The sequence below is a fragment of the Elephas maximus genome, chromosome 21 (genome assembly GCF_024166365.1).
Source record: "Elephas maximus indicus isolate mEleMax1 chromosome 21, mEleMax1 primary haplotype, whole genome shotgun sequence".
Lineage (NCBI taxonomy): Eukaryota > Metazoa > Chordata > Mammalia > Proboscidea > Elephantidae > Elephas > Elephas maximus.
In genome coordinates, this window is record NC_064839.1 from 65,288,026 (window position 1) to 65,309,621 (window position 21,596).

At 37.4% G+C, this 21,596-nt stretch overlaps 1 protein-coding gene across 11 annotated transcripts in view; it reads right to left on the bottom strand.

Moving 5' to 3' along the window:
* Positions 1-21,596, bottom strand: part of NEK1 (NIMA related kinase 1) — a 194,023-nt gene that overhangs the window by 20,198 nt on the left and 152,229 nt on the right. For 10 of the 11 annotated variants that reach the window (XM_049864808.1, XM_049864813.1, XM_049864817.1 and 7 more), the window contains 4 exons: positions 10,878-11,057; positions 8,442-8,559; positions 3,177-3,265; positions 2,114-2,361 (listed from right to left, as the gene is read on the bottom strand). In XM_049864808.1, coding sequence (XP_049720765.1) covers positions 2,114-2,361; positions 3,177-3,265; positions 8,442-8,559; positions 10,878-11,057 — 635 coding nt within the window. Of the gene's footprint in view, positions 1-2,113; positions 2,362-3,176; positions 3,266-8,441; positions 8,560-10,877; positions 11,058-21,596 lie in introns of those variants that run through there. The other variant, XM_049864818.1, reaches the window with a different exon arrangement.

The following is a 21,596-nucleotide window of genomic DNA, read 5'->3' on the forward strand; positions in this document are numbered from 1 at the left end:
AGGAGTGAATTTTTTGAGAAGGTGGAAGAGCTGAGATCCAGAGCACAAAAAGAATTTCCTTTAATAGAAAAAAAAGACACGATATGGAAGTTTTTCAAGAACTTTTAGTAAAAAATTTTGTAAGAGGTTCAGTTATTCTGTCTCAGTATAGAATTTACAAATATTTATGAATAATTTTTACTATTTCTTCATGATTCACAACCACCATTACGAGAATTGATTATTTACTATTCTGGCCTGGTGATGAATTCTAATGATCTCAGAGAATCATGGCATAGGCAGGGATGGATTTCCGTTTTGCCTTAAACGGATACACATTGCTGTGATTTTCCTGTGGCGTTTTTTTGTTTTGTTTTTTGGCTTCTTCCCTCAAAGTCCTGTACATGAAACCTGTATCGTTACCTCCAATTTGCTGTGCTAATCTACAGGAAAGAAGTACAGCCACAGAAGGATTAAGGCTGAACTGAGGACATGAAGGGAAATCAAATAACCCAATGTATTATGCAAGTAATATTAATCTTATATACAGCACAAAAAAAAGCTCTGGGCTAAAGACAGCTATACTTCTTACCTATAAAAGAAAGTAGATGAATGACACCATAGTCCTATCTGTCCCACCAATAGGTCTTTTTATCTAACTCCCAAGATCATAAATTTCTTTTGGCAGGTTATATCTTCCAAAATCTGGCTGCTACTAGATAAGCGAAGAACTTTAACAATTTCTACATTTAAGATAAATATAAGAAAGTATTCCATAAAATAAAAAGCACACCCACTTAGAAAACTGAAATTAAACTGAAAATCAAAATGACATTTTAAAAAGAGTCAAGGATGAAAGAATTCGGGCAAATAACTCATATATACAGCTCAAATATATGAAAACATGCTCAATCTCACTGGTAAATACATATTTAAAAAAATTAATACCATTACTCATCCATTAAAAGACAATTTCAAAATAATTAATAATTGTTACTGCTAGTTAGGGTATAGAGAAACAGATGCACTCTCACATTCTAGCAGTATAAACAGTTTGCTAGAGAGGAATTAGGAAACATTAAATAGAACTTTTTTGAATTCTACCTACAGAAATTCATTTTATGGAAATAATTGGGGATATGCACAAAGACAGCCGTGAGTACCAAAAAAAATCTGTTGCCTTTGAGTTGATTCCAACTCATAGCTACCCTATAGGACAGAGAAGAACGAGAGAGTAGAACCGTCCCACAGGGTTTCGAAGGAGTGGCTGATGAATATGAACTGCTGACCTTTTTGGTTAGCAACCGAATGCTTAACCACTGAGCCACCATGGCTCCAGAGCTGTGGGTAGGTGGTTACAATAATAAAAATTGAAACCTAAAGGCCCAACAATAGAAAAGGATTAACTAAAAAGAATTATGATATAGCAGCACAATGAAATATACAGACATTAAAAGTTATGTGAGAGAATATTTAACAAAATGACAAAATGCTTGTAATATTATAATATATATTAAATAGAAAAGCAGGTTACAAAAAGAGTTTGTATAATATGCTATTTTGGTAAAAAGTTATTTATTGGTACATATATGAAAAGTAATGCAAGAAAAGAGTATGTTATTTTTACTAGTATTTTAAAATTTTCTACAGAGGATAATGTTCTAATTGGTTATATATTTTTAAAAATAACAAGTGAGAAGAAATAAGAGGTCTGAAAGCCGGAAAGTGCATATAAACATCTATTAATCTTTTTACATACAAACCAGGCAATGTGGCGCTTCTGCCCATTTAAGATATATTGCTTTAGCTTAATCTCATATTAAAAGTAGGAGTTGGGTAGGGTATGGCCAAGGGAGAGGGTAGTGTAAGGAAGATCTTTTATGCAAGTAGAAGTATGAAAAGCATCCTAGGGTGAAACAGTCTCTGTCCTAGCCGTACTCTCCACGGCAATTTCTTTTCAGTGTCTCGGAAAAGGAGATGGAGAATTTTTGGTGTTTTTGTTCATTTTGACGTATGTGTGTTTGTATGTGTTTACATTTTTAAGGAATTACAACTCAACACTATGGTTTTTCAATGAAAAACAATCAATAAAAATATCAAATGGAAAAATTCTCCATTTGAGTAACATACTTGCCTTTGGGTTGTTTGCATCAAATAGACCAGTTGAAAGACCAATCAACAATGAATTCTTGCTTTTGTTTTTTGGTGGTGAATCAGAGCGAGAACGAAGTGGAAAGGACTCTTCTGGTGAACACTGAATTGACTGAACTTCAGAGGCTATTTTCAAGTCTTCAGATTGAACCACTTTATGGAAAAATGGTTCTGGTGGCATAGGTTTATCTACATCACATTTGAAGTGCGACGAATCATCGATTTCAGGCTCTGTGGTATAAGGAAGAAACGATGTTGAATTTATATGATATACTTCTAAGTGACAGTGATAATGCGTGTATTTAACATGAATTCTAGCAAATAAGTCTATCCAGAAAGTTAAAAGGTGTGTAATTCTATTACTTTATAAAATAACCATTAACATGATAGACTATCTTCAGAAAGTAGATTTAATATATTAAATACTTTTATTATATTAGAAGTTTTAAAATGTAGGCATGAATCCAAGGAAATATGAAAAAATACACTGTTTATCCACTCATAATTAGTTCTGGTTATCCCTTGGTGGTACAACTGGTTAAGTGCTCGACTAATCGCTGAAAGGTTGGCAGTTTGAACCCACTCAGAGGTGCCTCGGAAGACAGGCCTGGTAATCCGCTTCGGAAAGGTCCCAGCCATGAAAACCCTATGGAGCGGTTCTACTCTGCACACGTGAAGCCACCCTAAGCTGGAATCAACCTGACAGCTACTAATAACATTAGTTAGGGAAAAAAAATGTACATTTCCTAGTACTATTAAAAACGAGATGGCAACTTAATGTCTTAAGTACACTGACTGAATTTTGGCAGTCAATTATTTTTAACTTGAATATTCATTAAAATAATTGACAAAAAAAATTTTACTGTCAAAGTTGCCATACAATCCAGGCTTATTAACCAATGCATTCAGTGCTCTATGCCTATTAAATTTTCTAAATGATTGAGGTGACTGATAAGGGATTTTCAGTATTTATATGTTGCACAAATAAAACAGGTTGGTACTAACAACCTTCTAGAAAGTAACTAGAGTTATACAATTATGTTTACCTATCTGAACTGCACTAAGTTGGTCCGCATTCCTCAGGATTTCATCTTCAGAAACCTCATTTTGCTGAATGGTGATCCTATCTTCCAACCTGCCAAAAATGAGTACACCAGAAAAAAAAAAAAAAAAAGTTTACTGGAAATAAAAACATTCTAAAATATACAAAATGGAACATAAGTTCCCTAGCATCCTGAGATTCCTCTTCCAGATACCTTTCTCACCTGTATACATACTTTCTCTCCTAAGCATGTTGTATTTTTTATCCTGTTCAAACCCTCATCAATCATTAATCATTCACAAAAATCATGTCTTATGATAAACCAAACCAAACTTGTTGCCGTTGAGTCGATTCCGACTCATAGCGACCCTATAAAACACAGTAGAGCTGCCCCATAGAGTTTTCAAGGAGCACCTGGTGGATTCGAACTGCCAACCTTTTGGTTAGCAGCCATAGCTCTTAACCACTATGCCACCAGGGTTTACGCCTTATGATAGTGGTCCTCAAAGTGTGGTCCCCAGACAGCAGCAATACATGGAAACATGTTAGAAATGCAAATTCTGGGAACCCATTCTGAATCAATGAATCAGAAACTCTAGGCGGTAAGACCCAGAAATTTGTGTTTTAATAAACTCCGAAGTGATTCTGATGCATGCTAATGTTTGAGAATCACTGCTTTATGAGAACTGAAATAAACAGTGGAAAATATAAAACAATTATGATATACTAATACTACAGAAAATCATGTATTAAATGTTAAAGAGAATGAAGCAGAGATCTATATGAATCTGATGTTGAACAACAGCCAAGACATATTACAATGTGAACAAAGTAATTTGCAGAACAGTGTGTATCATATGGTATTTGTTTTTGAAAAAAATGGTGTGTAGCACAGAAAAAGAAATAGAATGATATGCACAAAAATGTTTAAGCCCCACACGGAGGGAATTAAGATTGAGGACAAAAAGTAAAGAAGAACCCATACTTTTTTACTCAATACAGTTTGAAATTATTAAATTTAGGTATTCCAAGTTTTAATAAGAATTTTTAATATGGGAAGAATATATTCTAAAAGGTACCAATAATTTATCTCGGGGTAGGGGGTGTTGTTGGCTTATAGGTAGTTTTTATTTTCTTAATACTTTTCAATCAATTTCAAATTCTCTACTTTTTCAATCAGTTTCAAATTTTGAACAATTTTATATTTTTAAGTTTTCATGAACTTTTAATTACACAAGTAATACATGACTTTATTCAAAATGTAATGTTCCTTGGTTCCTAAAAAGTAAACATAAGATCACCATAACAAAAAAAAAAACCAAACCCACTGCTGTGGAGTCAATTCTGACTCATAGCGACCCTATAGGTCAGCATAGAACTTTCCCACAGGGTTTCCAAGGAGAGGCTGGTGGATTTGAACTGCCAACTTTTTGGTTAGCAGCCAAGCTCTTAACCACTGCGTCATCAGGGCTCCAAGATTATCACATGACCCAGCAATTCCACTCCTGTGTATAAAGCCAAACAGTATTGAAAACAGGTTTTCGAAGAGAAGAGTCTACAGAAATGTTTATAACAGCAGTACTCAAAATAGCCAAAAGGTGGAAAAACCCAAATATTTATCAACTAATGAACAGTTAAACAAAATCTAGTATATCCATATAATGGAATATTACTCATCCATGAAAAGGAAAGATTAACCTTGAAAACATGCTAGGTGAAAGAGGCCAGATATGAAAAGGCCACACATTATATGATTTCATTTACATGAAATGTCTAGAACAGGCAAATCCATAGAGAGAGAAAGCAGATTAGTGGTTGCCAGGGGCTGGGGTATAATTACTATAACCCCTTCTTTTTTTTTTTTTTTTTTTAACATTTAGGTCTTTAATCCACTGGGTATTGTTTTGTTGAATGGTCTCAAAATTAGAACTTCATTTTTTTTCCAAATTGTTCCTGATTTCTTTCAATGGTGTGTATTGTGTAGATAATTTTTTCCAACTGATCAGAAATACCCTCCTTATCATGTATCAAATTGGGTATTGTTTTGTTGAATGGTCTCAAAATTAGAACTTCATTTTTTTTCCAAATTGTTCCTGATTTCTTTCAATGGTGTGTATTGTGTAGATAATTTTTTCCAACTGATCAGAAATACCCTCCTTATCATGTATCAAATTTTCATACATACATGGATCAAATTCTGATTTTATATTACTTTCATAATAAAAAAGTTAAAAAAAAAAAGACTAAAGTCTTTATCTTCAAAGAATTTAAGGGAGGTTAATAAACATATAGGTAATGGTTTTAAGGGATATTACAAGATTTCTGGTAAGAATTTTGCTGCATATTATCACCACCTCGTCTTTGTGTCCTGAAAATCATTCAAAAGCAACAAAGAGCTGGGGAGTGGGAAGATGGCAGGGAGGAGGGGGGGAAGGGAGCCCAAACACCATTTTTGGCAAAATTAGGAGATTAGATGTATAATCTCCAGACTTCAAAGTATATGTGACATCAAGCAGGAATTGCATGGAAGAAAGTAGAGACACAAAGCTCTGGAGAGAGGGACGAGCAGTGATAGATCTCAAAAAGAGTCAGGAAGAAGACATTTTCCGGAATGTAAGAGCACTCCCTGGTATGACAGGCGTCTATCCAACCTATACTTGGTTTGGAACCTTGGTGGTGTAGTGGTTAAGAGCTATGGCAGTTAACCAAAAGGTTGGCAGTTCGAAACCACCAGCAGCTCCTTGGATACCCTATGGGGCAGTTCTACTCTGTCCTATAGGGTCACTATGAGTCGCAATTGACTCAATGGCAACCTGTTTGGTTTTGGTTATGCCTGGAAAACTCAATAGTTTTCTGTTAAACAAGTATTGGGTCAAAAGAAACAGAAACTGAAATCAGAAATCATTAGAAAGTAGTAACAATTAAAACAATACATATGAGAATCTATGGGATACTACTAAGGGATTGCCCATAGAAAAATGTGAGACCTAAAGCATAAATAATAAAGAATAAAAACAAATAAGCATCTCATCAACAAGTAGGAAAAAAACGAAATAAATTGAAGAAAAGCAGAAGAAAGGTGTTAAGAGAAATTAAAGAGTTAAAAAGCAGAGGGACACTAAAACTAAGGAAATTAAAAACCAAAATCAACTCACTGAAAAATAAAGTAAATAAACTATAGTTAGCCTAGTCAAGAAAATAAATAATGGGAGAAAGCATAATAAAAAATGTTTCAAGGGAAATAACAGAAATAAAAAGAAATATTTTGCTTAATTTCAGGCAAATTTGAAAACGTGGATAAGTTATCTATTTTCTAGGAAAGTATTATTTAAAAACTGATCCCAGAAGAATTAGGATCTCTAAACAGACCCTTTTTTTTTTTTTAAAGAGAGAAAGTTATCAATGAACAACCACTTCACCCAACAAAACAAACAAAAAAATCACCAGGCCCAGCTGTTTCCAGATGAGATAATGCCATTGATACTTCAACAATTGTAACTCAGGGGTCAGTAAACTATGGCCCAAAAGTCAAGTCCCACTCTCCTCCTGTTTTTGTAAATAAAGTCTTATCAGAACAGGCATGCTCATTTGTTTATGTATTATCTATGGCTGCTTTGCGGTACAATGTCAGAGCTGAATAGCTGTGACTCGGAGTATATGGTCTGCAAACTTGAAATATTTACTATCTGGCCCTTTACAGAAAATATTTGCCAACCCCTGCTATAGAGCATCACAAAGGAATAAACTTCTAGTGATTTTTTGTGAAGAGTGTGTATAACAAGAATACCAAACTCTAACAATGATTTCCACAATAAAAGGAAGCTACAGGTAAATCTCACAAGGATTAACAAAAAAATCCTAAATAAAGTATCATCAAACATCAAACATTAGTACATTGAACTGGTAACGTATCATAACCAAGGAGGGCTCACTGAAGGAATGCCAGACAGCTCAGTATTACATTACCTAGTAATATAATTCATTATAATATTAGATAAGGGAAAACATTTATATGAGCAATTCCACAGGTAGGGGGGTACAAAATCAATGTAAAGAAATGCATAGCTTTGACACATACAAAGCCCAGTTACGAGATCTCACAGAAAAACAGGCACCACCTAGAAGAGCAAACAAAAAGGACATACTATACCTAGAAATTAGCTTACTAATAAAAGTATGAAATCTCAATGAAAGGCACTACAAAACTCCAAAGCCTGATCAAAGAGAGAGGCTTGCACGTTCTTCTTGAACAGGAAAAACATAGTATGTTGATTTTCCTTACGGTAATGTACGAATTTAACAATCCAATAAAATGCCAACAGATTTTTTTTTGTGGGGGAAGGTGGAATAAATTTAATAAATTGTAAACTCATGCAACAATTCATGTAACAACCAGGGCCAATACCTAAAATATTTAAAGAGTTCTTTTATAAAAGACCAAAACCAACTAAAAAAAAAAAAAAAAAAGGTAAAAAATATGGACAGAAAATTCAGAAAAGGAAATACAAATGACACAAGCATTTGAAAAAATGTACTCAACTTCACCTATGATAAGAGATAGATGAACTATGAACCCAAATGGATATATATCTTTTACCTATCGGATTGGCAAAAATCAGAAAGTCTGATAACGAAAGTTTAGCAAGGCTATGGGGAAAATGCAATTGACCCAGCAATTCCGCCCCTATGTCTGTAACCTACAGATATACTTCTGTATCTGCAAAATTACCTTGTGTAAAAGGTTATTTATTGCACCATCATTGTCACATCAATAAATGTCCATCAAATAGTCACCGTGCATTCATACAATGGAAATAACGTGTAGCCATAACACAGATGGATCAATATGAAAAAATTTCCTAGATTTATTATTATATGAGTAAAAATAAACCAGATGGAGAATACTGCATACATTATGCTAACAACTGTATTTAGAAAGGGAGGGTGACTATTCGTGTTTGCTTATGTATGTATTAAAAATATTTACATTTTTATGTATAAATATCGGTCAAAGCAATCACAATGCTAACTGGGATCACAATATCAATACCTGGAAGGAGAAAGTGGAAACTGGCAGGACAGAGACTTCTTACTTCACATTTTTATATATTTGTTGGTTTCCAGACCGTGTGAATATAATACCTTCTAAAAAATCAACTTATAAGCTAATATTATAATATAATATTGCAATATTAGGGTCCTGCATTATTTTTTAAATGCTATTACGAAAAGGAACCTCAGTTTTGAAATGGAAAAACAGGTACCGTACTCAGTCTCCTTTGCTTCCTTTTCCTCAGCCCACACATCAGTAACGGGACAGGGCAAGCTACCATCTTTTTTTATTCCAGTTAGCTCGTGTAGAACTTCTGTTTCCAAATCATCAGGTTCTGCAAAGCAAAAACAGAACAAGAAACATGTCTGAAAGCAAAACTAGTGTTGGGAAAACCAAATGAGCTTTCTATAAATTGTCGCTACCTAATTTTAGGCTCATACATTAGTTATAACAGAAAAATTAAACATTTTATCTGTAGGCCTCTCATCCTGTTCTTGTGCTCGACACTCTAAGGCAACTGTTTTCTGAAATAACAGGATCTTCCTTCTGTTTCATCACTACAATAGAAATTGCGTTACAGAGGAAATACTGCGTACTCTGGGTTTTTTATTACTACATAAATTTTTCTCTTTACTAAAACTTCAGGATAATGTGAAATGGTTTAAAGAAGATATAAAAACCAGCTTAAAGGATAAAAGTATATGTGGATAGAAATGTGGGAGAATAGGCTGTGGTAACATTGAATAGTGACTAAAAGGACCATTCAAATCTATCTTCAGCAACCATAAAAGAAAACAAACAAAAGAATATTACCTGGACTTATTTTGAAAACATAATTGAGGTACACTAAGCCTATTTTCCCAGGCCCTCAAAATAGTAATATTTATTAATAATAAATAAAATCTCTTTTCTAGCAGAAGCTCATTTTTTACCTAGTTGATATTTTTTTAAAGTAAAGCAAACAGTGATAAAAACACGAGCTTTTCTTTCTTTAAATGCTTAGCTTCTCTTTTCCTCTCCAGTTAATACTATCAATACCATTTTGTTCACCACCACCTCCTCTTTTTTTCTGAAATCCAGTCTTTCCTTCTCCTTTTCCAAATACGTGCTCTAATCAGAAAAATAATTGATATTGTACCAATCCTTAAAGGTTTTCTCCTTTATTCAATTTTTTTTTTGGAGGGGTGTCACTCATACAAGGTAAGTAAGTACTCTGGGAGCAAATCCTCTTTTACTTTATTTTATGAATAATTCTGTCCTCCAGTACCTTAATCATAGAAATGTGACTTTTTCTCATTTTACAAGCTAGATATATGATCATATGGACCACAAAGCCTAAAATATTTACTACCAAACCAAGCATACTGCCGTCCGTCAAGTTGATTCTGGCTCATAGCCACCCGACAGGACAGAGAAGAACCGCCCCATAGGGGTTCCAAGGCTGCAGACTGCTACCTCTTTCTCCTGCGGAGTGGCTGGTGGGTTCGAACCACCAACCTTTCAATTAGCAGCCAAGCACTTTAACCACTCATCACCAGGGCTCCTTAGAGCCTGGAACAAACCACAAAAACCAAACCCACTGCTGTCGATACCTATTCAGAGCAACTCTATAGGACAAAGAACGGCCCCATAGGGTTTTCAAGGCTATGAATCTTTATGGAAGCAGACTGCCACATCTTTCTCCAGCAGAGCAGCTGGTGAGTTCGAACTGCTGAGCTTTCATTTAGCAGCCAAGCACTTTAACCACTGCACCACCAGGGCTCCTATAGCTTGGACAGAGGGTGTTGAATTTACTATCTAGTCCTTTATAGAAAAAGTTTGCTGACCCCTTGCATTAGGCTATACAGCCTCCATTAAATGTCCAACTTTTTTTTAAGAAAAAGTAGCTAGTAACTATGCTTTTAAGATACCTACTTTAAGACACCTAATAACCATGATTTTAATAAGGCAATTTAACTTATTGTGGTGAATTAAACATGGTCACACATGTCACAAGGTCTCTGATGGTCCTCTCATCTAGAGGTGGGCTCTGTTTCCCTCGCTTGAGTTTAGGCGGGCATTGTGATTGCCCTGACCAATGCAGTGTAGCAGAAGTGATCTATGCCAGTTGCAAGCCCAGTTTTTAAGAGGACTAGCAGCTTCCACCTTGGTAGCTAGAAGCCTGTGCCACCATGAGAAGAAGTTTAACTATCCTAGAAAGACCAGGTGGCAAGGCCCTGACACTAAAATGAAGAAGGAGAGGGACCTAGCTAAGCAGGCCCACCTGAGCCCTGCCAAGATGCCAAACATGGGAGTAAAGCCATCTTGGATCCTTCAGACTAGCCTAGCTGCCAGCTGAATATCAATCACCAAGTGACCCCAGACTAAAGCACATGATTACAAAAATCATATTAGCTATGCCCTGACTCAATTCTTGACATACAAAATGAGGTATAATAAATTAACTAGTTGTTGTTTTAACAGTAAGTTTTTGGGGGTGATTTTTCATGTAGCAATAGAAAACAAGAACAGTTATTGAAAACATGCAGATTTGAGATGGATCACCCAGACGTATATACAATTTTGACGATTTGTTTATAGAGCCTGTTTATAAAGAAGAAATTTAAGCACTTTTAAGTCAAATACAGCTCATTTTGATCCATTAAAACATACCATCCAAATTTCCTTCTGGTATCAGTAACATCTGTGGAGATGACTCCCTAACCTGTGGACTTTTTATCTCAATAGGAGGAGAATCAACAGTAGCTGAGGGGTGTATTTCAAGAGAAATACATTGTACTTTTTCTTCTCCAGCAATTAAGGGTTTGTATTTTTCCCCTTCAGGAGAAATCTCTGTAAAAACAAAAGATGAAAAATTATGCTAGGTTCTCAAAATGGCTTGAATTTTACCTATGACAGCATTTAGAGCAAACTTCAAAAATTACATCCTGAAGAGACAACCTACAGATTAGGAGAAAAATTTTGGGAACCATATATTGGATAAGGGTTTAATACCCAGAATATATAAAGAACACTACAATTTAACAGTAAAAAGACAAATATCCGAATCAAAAAACAGCAAAAGAAACAGACATTTCATTAAAGAGGACATAGAAATGGCCGACAAGCACATGAAAGTATATTCGACACCGTTAAACCAAAAAACCAAACCAGTTGTTGTTGAGTTGACTCTGACTTGTGGTGATCCCACGTGTTTCAGAGTAAAACTGTGCTCCACAGAGTCTTCAATGGCTGTGAGCTTTTGGAAGCAGACTTCCAAGCCTGTCTTCCAAGGCACCTCTGGGTGGTTTCAAACTGCCAACCTTTTTGTTAGTAGCCCAGCACTTAACCATTTGTGCCACCCTGGGACTTGTAAAAAGAAAACCAAACTCGATGCCGTCGAGTTGATTCCAACTAATAGCAATCCTACAAGACAAAGTGGAACTGCCCCACACGGTTTCCAAGGAGCACCAGGTGGCTTCGAACTGCCAACCTTTTGGTTACCACCCATAGCGCTTAACCACTATGCCACCAGGGTTTCCCATTAGTCATTAGGGAAGATGCAAATCAAAACCGCCCCCACTGGAATGGCTATGATCAAAACACCAGAAAATAACATGTCAGCGAGAATGTGGAGAAATCAGAAGCTTGTCCTTTACTGGAGGGAATGCGAAATGGCACAGCACTATGGAAAACAATTTAAAGGCACCTCCAAAGGCTAAACACAGAACTACCATATGACCCAACAATCCCAATCCTAGGTATATACCTGAAAGAATTAAAAGCAGGAACAGAAACACATATGTCAATGTTCACCGTAGCACTGTTCACAAGAGCCAAAAGCTGGAAACTACCTATATGTCCATCGACAGGTGAACGGATAAACAAAATGTAGTACATCCATAAAATGAAGTATTAGCTTGGAAAATGAACAAAACCCTCCTGAAAAAAGACTGGGTTATAGAAGACATCAAGGAGGGAATAAGGAAATTCTTAGAAAGCAACAAGAATGAAAATACTTCCTATCAAAACCTCTGGGACACAGCAAAAGCAGTGCTCAGAGGCCAATTTATATCGATAAATGCACACATACAAAAAGAAGAAAGAGCCAAAATCAGAGAACTGTCCCTATACCTTGAACAAATAGAAAGTGAGCAACAAAAGAATCCATCAGGCACCCGAAGAAAACAAATAATAAAAATTAGAGCTGAACTAAATGAATTAGAGAACAGAAAAACAATTGAAAGAATTAACAAAGCCAAAAGCTGGTTCTTTGAAAAAATTAACAAAATTGATAAACCATTGGCTAGACTGACTAAAGAAATACAGGAAAGGAAACAAATAACCCGAATAAGAAACAAGAAGGACCACATCACAACAGAACCAAATGAAATTAAAAGAATCATTTCAGATTATTATGAAAAATTGTACTCTAACAAATTTGAAAACCTAGAAGAAATGGATGAATTCCTGGAAAAACACTACCTACCTAAACTAACACATTCACAAGTAGAACAACTAAATAGACCCATAACAAAAAAAGAGATTGAAACGGTAATCAAAAAACTCCCAACAAAAAAAAGCCCTGGCCCGGACGGCTTCACTGCAGAGTTCTACCAAACTTTCAGAGAAGAGTTAACACCATTACTTCTGAAGGTATTCCAAAGCATAGAAAATGACGGAATACTACCCAACTCATTCTATGAAGCCACCGTCTCCCTGATACCAAAACCAGGTAAAGACATTACAAAAAAAGAAAATTATAGACCTATATCCCTCATGAACATTGATGCAAAAATCCTCAACAAAATTCTAGCCAATAGAATCCAACAACACATCAAAAAAATAATTCACCCTGATCAAGTGGGATTTATACCAGGTATGCAAGGCTGGTTTAATATCAGAAAAACCATTAATATAATCCATCACATAAATAAAACAAAAGACAAAAACCACATGATCTTATCAATTGATGCAGAAAAGGCATTTGACAAAGTCCAACACCCATTTATGATAAAAACTCTTACCAAAATAGGAATTGAAGGAAAAATTCCTCAACATAATAAAGGGCATCTATGCAAAGCCAACAGCCAATATCACTCTAAATGGAGAGAACCTGAAAGCATTTCCCTTGAGAACGGGAACCAGACAAGGATGCCCTTTATCACCACTCTTATTCAACATCGTGCTGGAAGTCCTAGCCAGGGCAATTAGGCTAGACAAAGAAATAAAAGGTATCTGGATTGGCAAGGAAGAAGTAAAGTTATCACTATTTGCAGATGACATGATTATATATACAGAAAACCCTAAGGAATCCTCCAGAAAACTACTGAAACTAATAGAAGAGTTTGGCAGAGTCTCAGGTTATAAAATAAACATACAAAAATCACTTGGATTCCTCTACATCAACAAAAAGAACACCGAAGAGGAAATCACCAAATCAATACCATTCACAGTAGCCCCCAAGAAGATAAGATACTTAGGAATAAATCTTACCAAGGATGTAAAAGACCTATACAAAGAAAACTACAAAGCTCTACTACAAGAAATTCAAAAGGACATACTTAAGTGCAAAAACATACCTTGCTCATGGACAGGAAGACTTAACGTAGTAAGAATGTCTATTCTACCAAAAGCCATCTATACATTTAACGCACTTCCGATCCAAATTCCAATGTCATATTTTAAGGGGATAGAGAAGCAAATCACCAATTTCATAAGGAAGGGAAAGAAGCCCCGGATAAGCAAAGCACTACTGAAAAAGAAAAAGAAAGTGGGAGGCCTCACTCTACCTGATTTCAGAACCTATTATACAGCCACAGTAGTCAAAACAGCCTGGTACTGGTACAACAACAGGCACATAGACCAATGGAACAGAACTGAGAACCCAGACATAGATCCATCCACGTAGGAGCAGCTGATATTTGACAAAGGACCAGTGTCAATTCATTGGGGAAAAGAAAGCCTTTTTAACAAATGGTGCTGGCATAACTGGATATTCATTTGCAAAAAAATGAAACAGGACCCGTACCTTACACCATGCACAAAAACTAAGTCCAAGTGGATCAAAGACCTAAACATAAAGACTAAAACGATAAAGATCATGGAAAAAAAAATTGGGACAACCCTAGGAGCCCTAATACAAGGCATAAACAGAATACAAAACATTACCAAAAATGATGAAGAGAAACCCGATAACTGGGAGCTCCTAAAAATCAAACACCTATGCTCATCTAAAGACTTCTCCAAAAGAGTAAAAAGACCACCTACAGATTGGGAAAGAATTTTCAGCTATGACATCTCCAACCAGCGCCTGATCTCTAAAATCTACACGATTCTGTCAAAACTCAACCACAAAAAGACAAACAACCCAATCAAGAAGTGGGCAAAGGATATGAACACACATTTCACTAAAGAAGATATTCAGGCAGCCAACAGATACATGAGAAAATGCTCTCAATCATTAGCCATTAGAGAAATGCAAATTAAAACTACCATGAGATTCCATCTCACACCAGCAAGGCTGGCATTAATCCAAAAATCACAAAATAATAAATGTTGGAGAGGCTGCGGAGAGATTGGAACTCTCATACACTGCTGGTGGGAATGTAAAATGGTACAACCACTTTGGAAATCTATCTGGCGTTATCTTAAACAGTTAGAAATAGAACTACCATACAACCCAGAAATCCCACTCCTGGGAATATACCCTAGAGATACAAGAGCCTTCATACAAACAGATATATGCACACCCATGTTTATTGCAGCTCTGTTTACAACAGCAAAAAGTTGGAAGCAACCAAGGTGTCCATCAACGGATGAATGGGTAAATAAATTGTGGTATATTCACACAATGGAATACTACGCATCGATAAAGAACAGTAACGAATCTCTGAAACATTTCATAACATGGAGGAATCTGGAAGGCATTATGCTGAGCGAAATTAGTCAGAGGCAAAAGGACAAATATTGTGTAAGACCACTATTATAAGATCTTGAGTAACAGTAAACCTGAGAAGAACACATACTTTTGTGGTTACAAGGGGGGGAGGGAGGGAGGGTGGGAGAGGGTTTTTTATTGATTAATCAGTAGATAAGAAATGCTTTAGGTGAAGGGAAAGACAACACTCAATACATGGAAGGTCAGCTCAATTGGACTGGACCAAAAGCAAAGAAGTTTCCGGGATAAAATGAATGCTTCAAAGGTCAGTGGAGCAAGGGTGGGGGTCTGGGGAACATGGTTTGCAGGGACTTCTAAGTCAATTGGCAAAATAATTCTATTATGAAATCATTCTGCATCCCACTTTGAAATGTGGCGTCTGGGGTCTTAAATGCTAACAAGCGGCCATCTAAGATGCATCAATTGGTCTCAACCCACCTGGAGCAAAGGAAAATGAAGAACACCAAGGTCACACGACAACTAAGGGCCCAAGAGACAGAAAGGGCCACATGAACCAGAGACCTACATCATCCTGAGACCAGAAGAACTAGTTGGTGCCCGGCCACAATCCATGACTGCCCTGACAGGGAGCACAGCAGAGGACCCCTGAGGGAGCAGGAGATCAGTGGGATACAGACCCCAAATTCTCATAAAAAGACCAAACTTAATGGTCTGACTGCGACTAGAGGAATCCCAGCGGCCATGGTCCCCAGACCTTCTGTTGGCACAGGACAGGAACCATCCCCGAAGACAACTCATCAGACATGAAAGGGACTGGTCAGCGGGTGGGAGAGAGACGCTGATGAAGAGTGAGCTAATTATATCAGGTGGACACTTGAGATTGTGTTGGCAACTCTTGTCTGGAGGGGGAATGGGAGGATAGAGAGAGAGGGAAGCCAGCAAAATTGTCACGAAAGGAGAGACTGAAAGGGCTGACTCAAGAGGGGGAGAGCAAGTGGGAGTAGGGAGTGAGATGTATGTAAACTTGTATGTGACAGACTGACTGGATTTGTAAACGTTCACTTGAAGCTTAATAAAAAAAAAAGAAAAAAATGAAGTATTAGTCATAAAGAGAAATGAAGTCCTGATACATGGTACAATAAGGGTAAGTCTTAAAAACATTATGTTGATTGAATTAATCAGTAATGAAAGAATAAATATTATATGATCCCACTTATATGAAATGGGCGAATAAATGCACAGAGACCAAAGCTTATTATTGGTTACGAGGAGTGAGGGAGGGGGCACTCAGTGTCTGTTAACAGTGGTGAAATAATCTGGAAACGGATAGTGGCCAAGTTGCACAACAAGAGGAATATAACCAATGTCACTGAATTGTACATGTAAAATATGTTGAATTGGCAAATGTTTTGATACATATATATTTACCACAATAAAACAATTTAAAAAATGCAGCCCTACAAGTAATTACTCATTAACCTCTGTTAGATAATAAAAAATAACAAGTGCTTGAGGTATATCATAGTCGAATTTCATTTGTATACAGTAATTGTTTCCAGGGTGGATAATATATGGTTTGCTTCTTTTTCCCTTTCAAAATCAATATATATGTATCAAAACAGTATTTTTAAAATTATTAACTAATTTTTTTTTGTTTGTTCGTAGTAATTTCTACTTCTAATTGCTCTACAAGTCTCCATATTTTAATCAATGCCAGGAGAGAGTGGATTTACCTCACACCGAATTCTTGCAGTTATCTACAACTCACCCAAATCACTCCCGTTTATTCCTTGAAGGTTTTACTTTCTAGTTCTAGCTCACTGTCAGCAAATCTCTCCAACGCTAATTCTGTCATAACCCTTAGGAAAAGAAAGGCCTTTTAAATTAATGAGCAGAGTTAACTAGCTATCCAGACCAGGAGGAAGAAAAAAAAATGAACCGTCTCCTTTTTCATACTTCACAGAAAAACTTACATGAGTAGAACCGCAGCTCCAAATTAGAAAGCAAACCATAAGGCTTCTAGAAGATAACACAGGAGTATATCATCATGGTTGCTTGGGATTTTTAAAAGAGAATACAAAAAATGCTAATTATGAAGAAAAAGACTGAATAAATTGGACTATAATAAAATTAACTATTTTTGTTCTTTAAAAAAAATGCTATTCATAACTGGATAACCATTTGCAAAAAAAATGAAACAGGACCCATACCTCACACCATGCACAAAAACTAACTCCAAGTGGATCAAAGACCTAAACATAAAGACTAAAACGATAAAGATCATGGAAGAAAAAATTGGGACAACCCTAGGAGCCCTAATACAAGGCATAAACAGAATACAAAACATTACCAAAAATGATGAAGAGAAACCCGATAACTGGGAGCTCCTAAAAATCAAACACCTATGCTCATCTAAAGACTTCTCCAAAAGAGTAAAAAGACCACCTACAGATTGGGAAAGAATTTTCAGCTATGACATCTCCGACCAGCGCCTGATCTCTAAAATCTACACGATTCTGTCAAAACTCAACCACAAAAAGACAAACAACCCAATCAAGAAGTGGGCAAAGGATATGAACACACATTTCACTAAAGAAGATATTCAGGCAGCCAACAGATACATGAGAAAATGCTCTCGATCATTAGCCATTAGAGAAATGCAAATTAAAACTACCATGAGATTCCATCTCACACCAGCAAGGCTGGCATTAATCCAAAAATCACAAAATAATAAATGTTGGAGAGGCTGCGGAGAGATTGGAACTCTCATACACTGCTGGTGGGAATGTAAAATGGTACAACCACTTTGGAAATCTATCTGGCGTTATCTTAAACAGTTAGAAATAGAACTACCATACAACCCAGAAATCCCACTCCTGGGAATATACCCTAGAGATACAAGAGCCTTCATACAAACAGATATATGCACACCCATGTTTATTGCAGCTCTGTTTACAACAGCAAAAAGCTGGAAGCAACCAAGGTGTCCATCAACAGATGAATGGATAAATAAATTGTGGTATATTCACACAATGGAATAGTATGCATTGATGAAGAACAGTGACGAATCTGTGAAACATTTCATAACATGGAGGAACCTGGAAGGCATTATGCTGAGTGAAATTAGTCAGAGGCAAAAGGACAAATATTGTATAAGACCGCTAGTATAAGATCTTGAGAAATAGTAAACCTGAGAAGAACACATACTTTTGTGGTTACGAGGGGGGGAGGGAGGGAGGGTGGGAGAGGGTTTTTTATTGATTAATCAGTAGATAAGAAATGCTTTAGGTGAAGGGAAAGACAACACTCAATACATGGAAGGTCAGCTCAATTGGACCGGACCAAAAGCAGTTTCCGGGATAAAATGAATGCTTCAAAGGTCAGCGGAGCAAGGGCGGGGGTCTGGGGAACATGGTTTGCAGGGACTTCTAAGTCAACTGGCAAAATAATTCTATTATGAAATCATTCTGCATCCCACTTTGAAATGTGGCGTCTGGGGTCTTAAATGCTAACAAGCGGCCATCTAAGATGCATCAATTGGTCTCAACCCACCTGGAGCAAAGGAAAATGAAGAACACCAAGGCCACAAGACAACTAAGGGCCCAAGAGACAGAAAGGGCCACATGAACCAGAGACCTACATCATCCTGAGACCAGAAGAACTAGTTGGTGCCCGGCCACAATCCATGACTGCCCTGACAGGGAGCACAGCAGAGGACCCCTGAGGGAGCAGGAGATCAGTGGGATACAGACCCCAAATTCTCATAAAAAGACCAAACTTAATGGTCTGACTGAGACTGGAGGAATCCCGGCGGCCATGCTCCCCAGACCTTCTGTTGACACAGGACAGGAACCATCCCCGAAGGCAACTCATCAGAAATGAAACGGATTGGTCAGCGGGTGGCAGAGAGACGCTGATGAAGAGTGAGCTAATTATATCAGGTGGACACTTGAGATTGTGTTGGCAACTCTTGTCTGGAGGGGGGATGGGAGGATAGAGAGAGAGGGAAGCCGGCAAAATTGTCAAGAAAGGAGAGACTGAAAGGGCTGACTCAAGAGGGGGAGAGCAAGTGGGAGTAGGGAGTGAGATGTATGTAAACTTATATGTGACAGACTGATTGGATTTGTAAACGTTCACTTGAAGCTTAATAAAAGTTATTAAAAAAAAAAAAAAGATCATGGAAGAAAAAATAGGGACAACCTTAGGAGCCCTAATACAAGGCATAAACAGAATACAAAACATTACCAAAAATGACGAAGAGAAACCAGATAACTGAGAGCTCCTAAAAATCAAACACCTATGCTCATCTAAAGACTTCACCAAAAGAGTAAAAAGACCACCTACAGATTGGGAAAGAATTTTCATCTATGACATCTCTGACCAGCGCCTGATCTCTAAAATCTACATGATTCTGTCAAAACTCAACCACAAAAAGACAAACAACCCAATCAAGAAGTGGGGAAAGGATATGAACAGGCACTTCACTAAAGAAGATATTCAGGCAGCTAACAGATACATGAGAAAATGCTCTCAATCATTAACCATTAGAGAAATGCAAATTAAAACCACGATGAGATTCCATCTCACTCCAACAAGGCTGGCATTAATCCAAAAAACACAAAATAATAAATGTTGGAGAGGCTGCAGAGAGATTGGAACTCTTGTACACTGCTGGTGGGAATGTAAAATGGTACAACCACTTTGGAAATCTATCTGGTGATATCTTAAACAGTTAGAAACAGAACTATCACACAACCCAGAAATCCCACTCCTTGGAATACACCCTAGAGAAATAAAAGCCTTCACACAAACAGATATATGCACACCCATGTTTATTGCAGCTCTGTTTACAATAGCAAAAAGCTAGAAGCAACCAAGGTGTCCATCAACGGATGAATGGATAAATAAATTGTGGTATATTCACACAATGGAATACTATGCATCGATAAAGAACAGTGACGAATCTGTGAAACATTTCATAACATGGAGGAACCTGGAAGGCATTATGCTGAGCGAAACTAGTCAGAGGCAAAAGGACAAATATTGTATAAGACCACTAGTATAAGATCTTGAGAAATAGTATAAACTGAGAAGAACACATACTTCTGTGGTTACGAGGGGGGGAGGGAGGGAGGGTGGGAGAGGGTTTTTTACTGATTAGTTAGTAGATAAGAACTGCTTTAGGTGAAGGGAAGGACAATACTCAATACATGGAAGGTCAGCTCAATTGGACTGAACCAAAAGCAAAGAAGTTTCCAGGATAAAATGGATGCTTCAAAGGTCAGCGGAGCAAGGGCAGGGGTTTGGGGACCATGGCTTAAGGGGACTTCTAAGTCAATTGGCAAAATAATTCTATTATGAAACCATTCTGCATCCCACTTTGAAATGTGGCGTCTGGGGTCTTAAATGCTAACAAGCGGCCATCTAAGATGCATCAATTGGTCTCAACCCACCTGGAGCAAAGGAGAATGAAGAACTCCAAGGTCACATGACAACTAAGAGCCCAAGAGACAGAAAGGGTCACATGAACCAGAGACCTACATCATCCTGAGACCAGAAGAACTAGTTGGTGCCTGGCCACAATCGACGACTGCCCTGACAGGGAGCGCAACAGAGAACCCCTGAGGGAGCAGGACAGCAGTGGGATGCAGACCCCAAATTCTCACAAAAAGACCATACTTAATGGTCTGACTGAGACTAGAGGAATTCCGGCGGTCATGGTCCCCAAATCTTCTGTTGGCACAGGACAGGAACCATTCCCGAAGACAACTCATTAGACATGAAAGGGACTGGACAGTGGGTAGGAGAGAGATGCTGATGAAGAGTGAGCTATTTGTATCACGTGGACACTTGAGACTGTGTTGGCATCTCCTGTCTGGAGGGGGGATGGGAGGATAGAGATAGTTGGAAGCTGGCAAAATTGTCACGAAAGGAGAGACTGGAAGGGCTGACTCATTAGGGGGAGAGCAAGCGGGAGTACAGAGTAAGGTGTATATAAACTTATATGTGACAGTTTGACTTGATTTGTAAACGTTCACTTGAAGCTCAATAAAAGTTAATTAAAAAAAAAATGCTATTCCATAAAAAGCCAGTGAAAGACAAAATCTATTTCTAAGATATACAACTAACAAAGGACATTCATCCAGATTATACAAAGAACTCCTAAAAGTACAAGAAAAACACAACGGAAAAATGGGCAAGAAACATGAAACCCCACTGCCATCAAGCCAATTTTGCCATCAAGCAAACCTATAGCGACCCTATAAAACCAAAAACCAAACGCACTGCCATTGAGTCGATTCTGACTCATAGTGACCCTTTAGGACAGAACAGAACTGCCCCACAGTTTTCAAGGAGTGCCTGGTGGGTTCAAGCTGCCGACCTCTTGGTTAGCTGCTGTAGCACTTAACGACTACACCACCAGAGTTTCCAGTGACCCTTAAGGCATTTCAAAAAGAGGATATCTATACAGTGCCTTGTGATGGTTAAGA